Raw genomic sequence first — 13,928 nt, forward strand, 5'->3', positions numbered from 1 at the left:
AAAGTTCCTAATATGAAAATATTATAGAAAATTTTTTCACCGTCCAAAATGAAAAAAGACTAATTACTATTTGAAAGGTTATTTTACTGTATCCAGATCATCTCTGAATAAAATATTTTAATTATCTATATTTTTTTCCTTGAAATAATATCTTAGTCCTTTGTAATCAGAGATACGTATGCTCTACACTTGCCTCATGAGAGGATCCTGTGTATCAGAAATATCTTTGTTATGATATTGGATACGACAGTCTATTAATTTAAAATTTATAAATTTGAAATATATTATTTAAATAAAAAAATTCAAATTTTAAATTTAAAATGAAAGTTAGTATCCAACAAAAATAATTTTTGTTACGTTGACTATAAATACCAAATAACATAATTTGTCACATCTTACTCCTCAGTAAGGCATAACATGATCGTGTAGTATACATAATAAATTACCAAATTTTGTCTACCGATAACCCATTAAATATACTATAAGGGATTTTAAGCAAATCCAATTTATTTTAAATTGTAAAGTAATGTTAAAGCACTATTTAAAAACCTTTAATTGAAGTTTAAATTATGAGTTAAAATTTTGATCAATTTTATTTTTCGTAATTTTTATAGAAATTTCAGTAGAGTGCTGGCTGTATTTGGAAAAAACGATTCTTAAAAAACCTGTGAAAAAATACTTACAATACATATTTAAATCCCAACCTCCATTATTCTCAACCCAAGTCAATCTCAATTCAACTCATTTTCACAATTTCAGAGAATTCTAAAAGAAATTTAAATACTTCATTTATACATAAAAATAAATAAATGTAATCAAGTTTATATTGCAAAGTTTTATATTAATTAAAATAACAATACAACTTTTAAACAACTGCTCAATGTGTACATATGGGTACATAAAATTAATTTACATCAAAAAGAAAAATTTACATTGGGTATAATTAATATACCTAAAAAAAGTCCAAAATAATTTCAAGTTCAGCTCCAAGCAGCTTAGTCTGCTGCCTAGTCCTTTTCCTTATCTGTGACAGCAGAACAAGCTATCGTTGAGTATTGATACTCAGTGGTATACAACTAAGAAAAAATCATCTCATTATAAAAGCATAATAAATCAAAATTTTCATATCCAAAGAAGTATTTTCCAAAATCTCAAGTTAACATGAATCATTTATTTTAAACCACATTTCACAAATCAAAAAGTAAAAGTGTTGCCAATAACACACAGTTTAGACCATGATAAAAAAATTTCACTATCAATGCTGTGTTGTACACCATAACAAAGCAAATTACCTCACTAACCGTTATTAATGAGGAAAGGGCTAGCTAGCTAATGAGTATTCATATAATTTTACCCCATTAATCGTTATTAATGGGAGACATAAGCAATTTTTAATTGCCAAATCCCAAATAGCTGTTATTACCAAGGATTTCCGAACGGGACTGTCATACTAACTGTGGTTTAAAAACTAATTCGTAAAATTCCATTCAAATAATTGCATTTCAATTCGCTTAACACAAATCATTCAAGAATTTACCCTTATAGGGTTGGCAACACAAAATTCATAAAAGTTCAAAGAGAAAATCACAATTGTTACCAACACATTTAAACTCACAATTCATTCAAAATAATCTACAGTATTAAAATCAATTGAATAAAATTAATTATATACAAAACTCTAGTGAGTCGCCTCCTTGCCTTGACTCACTATTTCCTCGTCATTTCTAGTCTCTTTTTCTACTGAAACACAAAATCACAGTGTTTCAATACCTATCCAAATTATTTCTAATAAAAATTTCAATAATTGAATTTTTCACTTTACTTTATTGTACTTATAAAGTCCCATAAATTGAATTCTTTGTGTTTTTTATTATAGTGGTTACTATTCATTTGACCAATTGGTCAAAATATTGACTTTTTATACTAAATAGGTTTGTTAATTCTAATTACTCCCACATACCACATTTTGGGTCATATTTTTGTTGGTATTGATTGCCAAACTCAATTCAAGGTTTCCTAGGAGAATTGACAAATTTTCAGTTTTTGGTCACTTACTTCTACTGTTCCATTGGACCCTCTACAGTGGGAATTTGGTTGACTTTCATTCATCAAAGTTGTTCCTTAGTGTTTTAGCTTTAATTTTCTTTTTGAATTACTCCATTTGGATTTTTGTAACTCAAGTTATGGCCATTTAACCATAACTGGCCGGATTGACTAAAGTCCAGATTTCTGGGCAATTTTTTAGGTTCTAACAAATTTGGTAACATAATTTTGGGTGGCAAATTGATTTGATTATGGTCAGAATTTGAGATTGTGTTCTTCATGAAAGTTGTTATACTATGTCTAAGCTTACCATTGCCACAAAAATCAGGTCATTTAGACATTTCTACAACAAGTTGGATTTGACCAAAATTTTCACCGACTTGTGATCATTTTTAGGGCAATATTTCTACATAAAAATTATTACATTAGGTCTTAGTTTTCATCTTCAATTAGCCTCACACTAATTGGAGCAACAAAATTTCAGTTATGGTCATTTAAGTGGACCATGGTCAGGCTGTCCAGATTAAGCATTACACATTTACCATTTCATTTCAATTTCATGCATTCACTCACACTCCAAATGACACCAATTGACCATTTTAAACCTCAATTAGGTCAAGTGGTAGCAATTTTAAAAAAACCCCAAAATTTTCCCTAATTCTTCAATTGTCAAGAACCCTAATTTCTCATTTAACACAATTCACTAAATTAAAGTGTATAGAATTCATTTACACTTTCAATCAAGCTTGCCTACACCATTAATGTCATCAAAATCAATCAAATCCCCTTTTTCCCTAACATGGCCGAAATTCATGGGTTTCCTAGGTGCATGAAATTAGTTCAATTAGATATATTACGGGATCATGTTATACCTTACGGAGGAGTAAGGTGTGATATGTTTTAGTGGTATCAGAGCCACTCGAATATCCTCTTGGGCGATGATGGGACAAACCTCAGCAAGGACGCTGAGCCCTGAAAGGGGAGAGAAAGGTCCCTTAGGCAAATCTCATATCGGTAAAGCACGGAGATGGTTTTGGGTTCAAAAAGTAATGATATATAAAATGGGAGAACTAATCACTAGAGGTGCTTGCCTTTTGATGTAATGGTCTAGAGAGTTGGAAGAACTCCAGGGTTAAGCTCTCTCGCTTGAGAGAAATCCTAGGATGGGTAACCTCCTGGGAAGTTTTCCATTCCACCTATGGGACAAAACCGTGAGGCTTATGGACAAAGCAGACAATTTCTCTAGTGGTTGGAGCTGACCATTACATAATTAATGTTATTATTTGAAATATTTATTTTTTTAAATATCTATATTTATTCTGAATTTAATTAAAATCCAAATTCATATTTTTTAAATCTCTAAAACAAGATATTTATATAAATCGAAATTCATATCTTTAAATTCATGAATCCAAATATAACATGAGAGGATTTCAATTCCTCTCTCTGACTTTCTCTCTCTTTTCTCATTATTAATTTGTAATATTTTTCATAAATTCACCAAAAATTTAGAAATATTAAACTTAAACCAACGCAATAATTGAATCTTATTCTTCATTATTTAAATGCATTATACAATAAATGATCGATTACTTTCAGTGTATTAGTATATCAAAATAGTATACCTAATCACATCTTAAATGTGAAAATGAATATAAATCTAAATATTAAAAACATAATTAATCACATAAAAATTACCAAATTAGTTTAAATTAAAAAAAGGGTTGTAGTGGCCAAGAAAAATATTTCAAATAAAGCAACAGATAAGAATGGTGATGAAAATAAAAAATTACCAAGGATTGGCTTTATTGATTTATTCCGTAAAGCAAAAATTCTGCAAACGAGGCATCTAATCTATCCAGACCTAATTTTACAAAAATAGACTTCTCATCTCATGTCCTTCTAAAGCATCATTTCAATTCCTAAATTTTGCTAAGATGCTTGGTTTAGTGGATAGACACAATCATCTTTCTACATTGAGATGGTCCAATAAAGTTGACAGAAAATCATCACTTTCTTTCAAAATTCTAAAGTCCTTTTTTCTTTTTCTCTGTTTCTCCTATCTTTATGCTTCGTGTCTTAATTATGAAACTCAATTTTCTTCAATACAAAGCCGCTAGACGTATCTCTTTGCTAGATGAGGATTAGCTGCTCTTCATATACGTGCAGGCACCTCCTAGTTGGCTTGTGTGTGGCAAAACCCAATTGGGATTTTGAGTAATTGAGGGGCAAATTGATTTTTCCTCTTTATCCAAGTTTTAAATCATAAAATGACCCCACCATCTCCATCAAGCAAGTGGAGGTCTCTTTCATGGGTGCTTAAGTGTCGAAGTGCATATTTCAATCAATAAGTTGTCTGGCAAATAATTTTATTTCCAGTAATGTAAACACATAATTTGTTTATTGACTGAGACACCACAAAATTGAAGCTTTGATTTTCAATAGTATGGGATGAGAATGGCGTTGGCACCGAGTAGGATGACATGATGTGCCTTCCTTGTCGTTTATGGTAAAGCTAGAGTAAATTCTGTTGTTCTAATTTGTGCACTTATTTGCCTACATGATCTGCCAATTGAAAGGACTTTTGAGATCAAACTCCAAATTTGCTGCTGCTGCTCTGCGCATTATGCAATGGGCCATCGACAGAGCCCATCTATTTGACCAATGAAGAAAGAGGGAGTCGAGCATGTTTTGATATTTAAAGGTTTGAGCCTTCCAGATTAAGATGTGCAATTAAGACTTTAATCCAGTGGACCCACCAAATAAGATGAGTAGTTTATTGGAGATAATTAGATGTGGGCGACTATTAAAAATAATAATAGGAAGCATACTTTTCTAGGAAAGGAGAATTGCCTCCATTAAGATAGTAGCAGGCTACCAGCATCACTACAAGGTCACAGAGTTGTGCTTTCTAGGATTTACTATAGATCAAAGAGGCCAGATCGGTAAATCCCTGAAGCTGAAGTTGCAGTAATGGACCGAGATGAGCCCCAAGTCAAGTCTTGACCTCCCCAACCCATTGAGCACCTGCAATTTTTGTCGCCTATCAGGATTAAAGGGGGTCAGCGTGCGGGCATTTCATTGAACGTTTTAATTATATGGTATGGTGGGCCTGATCCAAAATCGCATGATACTAATTAGAAATGGATTATAAAAGTATACGTTTGAACGGAAGCAATATCATTGAAAATGGTAGAATGATAAATCTGCAGATAGAAAAATTACCCAATTTATATTTTCCTTTAAATAATATAATGGAGCCTTTGCAATTTTCCAAAACCTCGTCATAAAAAAAAAAAAAAGCGACCTCTTCTTTTGAAATCATGTTGGCTCGACAAATAGATATTGAAACTAGTTTGACAATCAACTTGTTCAGTTCATATATCCAAAAAGAAGAATGGGAGGAAACAAAATGGTTCCTCGTCCATCCTGTTTACCAAATTTCATGTACCACTCGATCGGTTCAAGCGCTTTCATGACCTTCAGTGTTGCACTGAAAATGGAGGTTTCAAAAACACCTAATATCAACATAAATCAAGGACAAAGATGAAGGCTCAAAAACCAGAGAAAAAAGTTACATTCCTCGTCTCCAATAGGAGGGAAATCAATGCCTTGACAACAGCATAATTTTCACAACAAAACAACAAACATCACAAATGGTGTGACCTATATTCTCAGCTGCGTACAACCAAGAATTGTACCACGGCACTTTGTCATTGGAGCTGCCTGTCGCCAAGTTGGTCTCTCACCCCCAACTGTCAAGATATCAACATCAGACATTGGCTTGATATCCCAATTCCATCGGTCAGGACCAATCAACCCTCCTATCACGTATATGTCATCTCCCAGCCCAGTCATTGCAAATCCAATCCTTCTTCGAAACTCAGATGCTGAAACCACTATTTTCCTCCTTTTCCCCTCCTGCTTGCAAATTAGTCCGTGGCTCATCACATATAAGGCCCCGTGAACAACTGCCATTGGACCTTGGAGCCAACCATAATCCTCAACTATCCATCCAGACCCTAAATTGTCCAATACTTGCACTGTTGATAAGCCCTTGTGCAAGACGTGCACCTTTCCCCCAATAACTACTCCAGAACACGCTGAATTGTGACTGCGGTGGAGATCTGGTATTGAGATCCACACATCTTTCTCTGGATCATACATTTCGGCTTGACATATTGATTTTCGGCAGCTCGTGAAGCCACCGGCAGCAATTATCTTTCCTTTCAAAACACAGCATGCAAACATCGCACGGGGCACAAGCATGGATGCACATGGGGCCCACTGTCGTAATACTGGGTCATATGACCACACTTCATTGGTTGCAAAGCTTCCATCCTGGTCACCAGTCAATGGGTCTACAGCATCACTTCCGCCACCCAGCACAAACAGTTTTCCAGCAGTGGAGACAACACCAAAGTGGGAAAGGTGCCTGATTTTTGACGGCAGAACAGGAAGAGTAATCCAAAGGTCTCTAAGAGGGTCATATAGCTGCCACAAATTCTCAGGATCAAAAGCACACACACATAACAGATCTTCTGTTGAACCAACCTCCTGTCGAGCTTTAAACAGCTCAGGACTACGTATGGCAGCCTGCCACGAACGAGAAACAAGCTCTAACTTTGGATGGAGATAGAAGGGAACTCGTGCAATGCACCTGATAGCAATGGCGTCTGGAAGGCCTTCAATCAGTTCAGACATGCTAATCACTGTTTCACCTAGTCCCAAATGATTCTTCAATGGTGAATTTGTTGCAGTGCTGATGACAGTATTGGCATAGGCTATCTGATAAAACAGAGTGAAAAAGCAAGGTTATGCAGAAACCAAGTCATAGTTTAGGAATTTCAAAAGCAATGTGCTTATAAAGGCTAATCTAAACACCGATAAGAACAAAACTACTAAATTTGTGTTTAGATGTCATTGAGAACACTTGAAAAAGAAAATAATCATTGAAATACCCAGTAGCCATCATTCCACCTGCACAATTGTCTATGTTGATATTGTCACAAAAGGACTATGAGAACATATCTATTTATATTTCAAAGCTCTAGGTAAATCTGATTAAACAAAACCATGAGTGTAATATCTTTGAGACAAGTGAAAACAGTAGAACCAGAAAAGGGACAATTGAAAATGGTAACCAATAATCGAAATCTCTGTCAACGTTTTTGGATCACCTCATTTCTAAATATATAGTCTCCTCATCCTCACAGTTCCCCAGAATGTCATGTGGCATTTAAGTGCCCTTTCAGTTTATTCCCATTTTTTATGAAGGTATCCTAGGAATAGTATTTAGAATTATACAATCCTTTTCATTGAATGAAGCAACTATGAAAGGTTTGCCAAATCCTATAAGACAAACAAATGTCAACATCTCAAGGGGGTTTATGAACTCAAATTTCATCAATTTTTTACTGAAATGAAAATCTAAAATTACGTGGAACATTGACTTTTTACAATAATAAGCAATAAACTTCTTATTGTAGTAAATTCAATTGACAAAGCCTCAAGCCCAAGTAAATCACCTCTTTGACATATTGACATACACAGAAATTGGAATGATGGTGCAGAATATCATAAGTCAAACAATAATTGATACATTAGAATCCCAAAAAGACATGAATTATATAAACTTAAAAGACCAACAGAGTATAGAGACAGAAAAGGCAATTTTTTGCTTTCTTAAAAGTAACTTCCTTTGTTTTAGGGATTGGACTTTTCAGCAAAATCAATTTGAATTCTTTATAAAAAAAAACCCATAATATTTCCATTTAATCAATAGATAGCATAAGATAAATTTGTGACATTAATGATGGTAACATGATATGTGCTGCAGATAGTTTTGCATGTAAAGCAGCATCAAGCACATCATATTCCGCATTGACTGTATTTCATGGAGATCTTGGAATTCTGCTGAAGAAATAGAATCACTTATTAAACTTTACCAATCTCAAATATATTACTCTTTTTGATCCCTTAACAAACACACACCCATATGCTTGCTTCTTAATAACTGAAATTCAAAACCAATCCCAAGAACCATAAATTTAACTCAGTCTTAATCAATGTTCATTTGTTATCATTAATCTCACTTTGACTTAACAGAAATGCCTATATGATTAAGATATTAGGAATGCATAAATCTATTAACTCATATGATTTTTCACCAAAAGAACTAAACATTATATATAAAATCCAGCCAAGAGAAAAATGTTCAAACAACAATTGTATAAATAGGACAGACAGTGCTACAATATAACAGTAGTAATATTCAAATTGCTTTAATCTTATATGCCAATGGCATCCATAGAACAAAACATTTGCTAAACAGCAATGATTGACTAAAAGGTACCGCAATCTATATTTTAGAACAGCATTATCTAAAAGTCAATGAATGGGAATGGCTAAAAAAATTTCAAATTATGAATTTTTATTCATAATTAATAACATTAGAAAATATAGAAACAGATGAGCATAAACCATATTAATAGGATATAAGCCTCATGATCCATTCTTGACAATGTTCAGTCATCCAAAACTTCTGAGAACCTTAATTCTCTAACTCTGTCACCACTCTAGAATTTCCAGATAAAATCCTTAGTTTTCCTCAATATTTTATGAACTACCAAAAGTTCTCCTACTACAAACAACAATAAGCACCATATTGATAATATTTAGGTAATCAATAAAAGATAGAAGAAAAGGAAGCATCTTTTGTGAGGATGGGATTGGGGGAGAAGATGAACTGGACTACACAAATGAAAGAAAGACAGAAGCAGCAAAATTATACCTAATACAAGAAGTATTAACATCATTCAGGATTCAAATCCAAAGTTAATTCACAGAATTACATTGCAGTCAATCTTCTAAATCTAAATAAAACTACACAAGAGAGCTTCAATCCAAGCAAAATTGGCTTTCAAATTTCCAAGTAGTGTTTAAACCTTAACAAATTTTATAATCCCATATGACATAAATTTCAAGTGTCCGCCCCAAACAACAATCTCATCCAACAGAGACAGACTGAAGTTCAAAATCAACATAGTAATGCTGTTAACAATCTTCCTAACCAAGCACAAATCACCAAACTGCAGAGAGCAACAGCCTAAATGTATACGGGTTGAAAAAATGACAAGTGAATTATATAGGGCCTCTTAATTTCCCTAGTGATTGTATGTATAACTCCTGATAGAAAACAACTGAATTCCAACAATCTAAGATATTAGGGTTGCCGTTTGCCATGCATTCTTAAGCACATTGATTCACAAACACACACAAGTTCATTGATCATAAAAATTCCACACACAATTTTGACACCGAAAATACCTTGAGCATTTGAGATAACAATTCCACTAAGGGGAAAATCCAGCATGCAATACAACGAATCTCATATTCATAAACGTGCATCTAATAGCTAATTAATTATGACTTAAGGCCTTATAGCATAACCTCATGAATTTGACTGGAGAAAGCCCAAAACCTCCACAGTTTTCAGCGTCTAACACATGCAAATCGTCATCAAAACTCCTAAATTTCTAGTAAAATCCAGACGCATTTCTAAACATTCAACGGAAAAGCAATTTCCTTTCAATTCATTACAAAATCAAAAGGCACTAAATTGAAATAAATAAACCAAACACCACAAGGTCCACAACAACAAAAACAACCAAACTGCAGTTTTTTAAACTTCCAACACAAAACCTACTTAGAATTCAGCACAAGAAATAATGGGTATTCAATAATTTGAAAATCTAATCAAAATTGGAAGCAATTGGACATCAAAAATTGTGACAGAAGTCTATGACCTTTGGCTTAAACAGGAAGAAAGAGCTTACCAAAAGGCAAAAGGATTAGCGGGATTGTGTCGAGAGGTAGCGTAGGATTACCTGCGTGAGAGTATTTAGAGAGGTGATGAGGAAAAGCCAGGGTTAAAACAAAGGTTAAATAGAGGTTTGTTTGGTTTTATGAATTTTGAGAAAAGTCGTTTAATCTAATCTCTCTGCTTACCCTAAAACAGAATAAGGAAGCAATTGAAATTGGGATATTCCTATTCGTACCCTTTTCCCTGCTTCACCTCTTAATGGCATTTTCGTTAATTATCATCCCATGCTTGGTAGACACGTTCACTGCACGTGGTTGAAATTCAGTAATAAGAAAAACTTAAAATTCTTTCTTTCCTTGGTATCTTCTTTACTTCATCCTCTGGTACAAGTTACAAGTCGTTTAGTGTCAGAAGTATTCCTCTCGAGTTTTTCCACATCTAATTAAATTAATTTTTCTGATTTATTAATTAAACAAATCATTCAGTGCATTAACTTTACAGAATTTTTCTTTATTTGTAATCTGATGGTATTCAAAATCGGTTTATAATATTAATTTATAAATTTAAATATAATTATAAAAATTTATTTGTTTATGAAAATAAAAATAATTTATTTAAAAAATTAATATAGAAATGAAACTATTTAAGAGTATGTATTAGAATTCTTTTAGTATTAAAAAATATTATATAAGATGTATAATATATCCGATTCCTACACATGGATAAAATCTAAACGTCTACTGCTCTAAAAAAAATCTAAAATTTTATCTTTTTTGAAATGAAGAATTTTGAAAAAAAAATTCAATTGATTTTTTTTATTAATTTTTATGTTTAAAAAAATTTATTTTTTTAATTTAAAAATTTTTCATTTTAAAAGGAATATAATTCATATGTGAGAATTCTTTTAATTTTTTTTTATAAATAATTAATTCCAAATGAATGCTGTGTGCTTTTACAATTATAGTAATTTTTTTTGTCAATTTTGACTTAATTTAAAATTTTTGTATTTATTATTGTCTGGGTTTTAAAGAAAGAACAAAAAAATGTTAATATAATAGTTGATGTGATAAAAATATTAATTTTTTTTATATATGATTACAAATATGTATAATAATAATAATAATATATAAAGTTAAAATTTTTTAATTTTTGTCAATTATAATTATTTCAATAAAAAATTTAAAATTAACTATAATGGACAATAATGGTTAACTCAATAAAAAATTTAAAATTTAAAAATTATGGTCAATTATCTTATTTATATTGATATTTAATTAATGAATTATAAGGAAAGTTTAAAAATAATTTTATATTTTTAATACATTGCACGTGTAAAGTGTAAATAAATCAAACATAAACACGTCTTATCTTATATTAAAATATTTAATTATAAATAATGACAATCACTTAAAATTTTAATTTCTAAATAAAAACTCTATCAATAATTTTATATCTCTAATATAAATCCGTCTGAAATTGCTTTATAATTTAATTAGTAAAAAATAACGTCATGGCTCTAGAAGTTTAATTTCTATATGACCACCATGTGATCTTCCTCCATATGTTTAGGCTAATTGTTAATGGTCAAACACCTTAATTATCCATTAATAGATTGATCTGAAGGCAGTACTGGGCGACGAAGATAAAACGTATATATATATATATATACACACACAGAAGAAAAAATAAGGACTTGAAAATAAGCTTGTTTATTATATGTATATTACAAGAAACAAACAAGAATCACTCGTTTATTGAAAGAGTAGGAAGTACAATCAAACCCAAGAGTATTATTCTCGCAAAAGAAATGTGTGTCGCACAGGCTTGCCTAAGAAATAAACCATAAGAATGTATAAATAATATATGGGACTGCTATGTTTATAGTGGCGAAAGATTCGTCAGAGGGTAAGAAGAAGCATATGATGCGACGAAGAGCAAGAAGAAGAGCACAGAGAATGTCATCCTATTGGAATTTCCATCCGATCTTGGTGGTGCTGATCCTCCTCCTGCAACCAGAGATCCAAGTAATCATTCTGGTCTAAACCATACTAAAATCATCAATACAGAATTCTTTTGTTTTAGTCACAAGTTGATTTAGTACCTGAAGGAGAACCTGGTGCTTCTGCTGGAGAATTTGCAGGGGAGGACGCTGTTCATTCATTAATTTTGATGGAATAAATTAGTTTTCCCCTTTCCCAAGTAGGGGAAAAAATAAATAAATAAAGAAACGACTAATCGTGGCTATTAATCCATTCTTACCATTGCAGCTGCTAATAGGAGGAGTTTGGACTTGGCAAGCATTCGGGAGAGCCAGAGCCTGAGTCAGATTAACATTGATCCCAAGTGAAGCGACACCACCATTAATGACCTCACACAAACATTGAGGCTGTGACCTAACCACAGCAGCTAGCTGCGTGCAACATTGTGGTGTCGGGGTTGATGAGTTTCCTGTTATGTAGAGTAGGCACGGAGACAAGCTCATAAGCGCATTGGTGCAACTACTTGATTGCCCCATAGCCCCTGCCCACCAACTCGCTATAACAGCAAAGGTAAGTATGATCTCCATCCTTCTAGTCCTAGCTTCCATTGCCTTCTATAGAAATTTCTGGCTACAGTGTTTGTGAAATGTAGATGAGGATTGTTCTTGATGTGTATTCTTTTTTGGCTGCTTATAGTGATCGGAGATGAGAACGGCGTGGTTTATAAAGGGGAGATTGTGAACAAAAAAGAGGGGCAGCTTGCTGAATGTTCACCAAGTTTTCTTACTGGGCGTAAATTAAAAGAAAGTCCAGCTCGTTTTTTCCTTAGTTTTGCAAGGATTCATAAATCTAATTTGTTTTATTTATTTTTCCAGAAAAGTTTATTTGTTATCCTAATTAATTTACATCTATCTTTTAATTTTTTTCAATTTTAGTCAGGATTTAGTTTTTAATTTCCTTTTTTATTTTAGATTTTATTTTATTTTTTACTTTATTTAAATTTCTTATTATATTTTAATTTATCTAGAATTTCTAAATAAAAAATTTTATTTTCATATTTAAAATATAATTTCACATATTAAGCTACTAAACTAATATTTGGGTGTTTGTTTTTAATATATATACAAGATTAAGATTTCAAGCCCTCATAATTTCATTTCCTTTAAAAATTCTTGAAATCTAAAAATAAAATAAATTTAATATTTCTTAAATTTTGATATATTATATTATATTATTTAGACTTTTATTACATGTTCACATTTTCATTTTTTAGGATTATAAAATAAATATTATCAAAAATATTTTAAAATGAAAATGTTGAAAATCATTTAATTCAATTTTTAAGAAACAACCGTTAATTATGAATCTTGCAAAAATTAAATTTTTTTATTTTGTTGTGCATTTAATTATAATAAAATTTTATATTCTTTGTTAATATTAGCAATATGCCTTGTCACTTTTTTAGATTTTACCAATAATAAATCACTTATGTCCCTAATTGTTTTAGTACAGCTGTTACAGGCCAGGAATGGTTAAAACTTAAAAGATAATTATTATTAATAACAGTTTTGGATAACTCCTCTGCTGATAAGTTTCAAAATTACATGGAGCTTTTTGTAATTTACCATTGTACATTGACTTTACTGCCACTTATGCTAGTGTGATGTCATTGTCACACCACCTTACCCATATTATAAATAGCGGTGCACAATCTTCAGGTAAATTATTAACTATATTTGGTATATGTGTATTTTAATAGATAAATAATAGGTTTTATTTTTTTATTTTAGGGTATAATTATTTTTATATGAATATAGATTTTATTATTTTTTAATATACCGAATATGATTTATAATTTGTCCCATGTTTGTAACATAGGGAAATTATAAAATTTTAAGAGAATTTTTTAAAATTCTTGGGCAAACCATACAGTAATGAGAATATTTTTTTTTTTTTTACGCATATTTGGGCAAAATGCTTGTCTTAGAACCTCCTCCAAATGAAATAATATAATCATCAGAATGTCAAGCCGAAGAAATAGAACTATGTTTATGATAGTGGTTGCTATTATTTTTCTTTTT

At 31.6% G+C, this 13,928-nt stretch overlaps 2 protein-coding genes across 4 annotated transcripts; both read right to left on the reverse strand.

The window, feature by feature from the left end:
* Window positions 1–5,590: 5,590 nt before the first annotated feature.
* Window positions 5,591–10,113, reverse strand: LOC110645178 (F-box/kelch-repeat protein SKIP30). Of its 3 annotated transcripts, none has more exons than XM_021798232.2 (2): window positions 9,882–10,113; window positions 5,591–6,831 (listed from the first exon to the last, which is right to left on the reverse strand). In XM_021798232.2, the coding sequence occupies exon 2, from the start codon at window positions 6,745–6,747 to the stop codon at window positions 5,710–5,712; it is 1,038 nt and encodes a 345-aa protein (XP_021653924.1). In that variant the 5' UTR covers window positions 6,748–6,831; window positions 9,882–10,113; the 3' UTR covers window positions 5,591–5,709. The 3 variants fall into 3 exon arrangements, with proteins under 3 accessions (XP_021653924.1, XP_021653925.1, XP_021653926.1); XM_021798233.2 differs by having other exon boundaries at window positions 9,852–10,093; XM_021798234.2 differs by having other exon boundaries at window positions 9,933–10,092.
* Window positions 10,114–11,556: 1,443 nt separating this feature from the next.
* Window positions 11,557–12,550, reverse strand: LOC110645186 (non-specific lipid transfer protein GPI-anchored 5). Its single transcript, XM_021798242.2, has 3 exons — window positions 12,128–12,550; window positions 11,970–12,017; window positions 11,557–11,874 (listed from the first exon to the last, which is right to left on the reverse strand). Exons 1-3 carry the CDS (start codon window positions 12,453–12,455, stop codon window positions 11,747–11,749), a joined length of 504 nt encoding a protein of 167 aa, XP_021653934.2. The 5' UTR covers window positions 12,456–12,550; the 3' UTR covers window positions 11,557–11,746.
* Between the last annotated feature and the right edge of the window lie 1,378 nt (window positions 12,551–13,928).

Source organism: Hevea brasiliensis, chromosome 9, assembly GCF_030052815.1.
Source record: "Hevea brasiliensis isolate MT/VB/25A 57/8 chromosome 9, ASM3005281v1, whole genome shotgun sequence".
Lineage (NCBI taxonomy): Eukaryota > Viridiplantae > Streptophyta > Magnoliopsida > Malpighiales > Euphorbiaceae > Hevea > Hevea brasiliensis.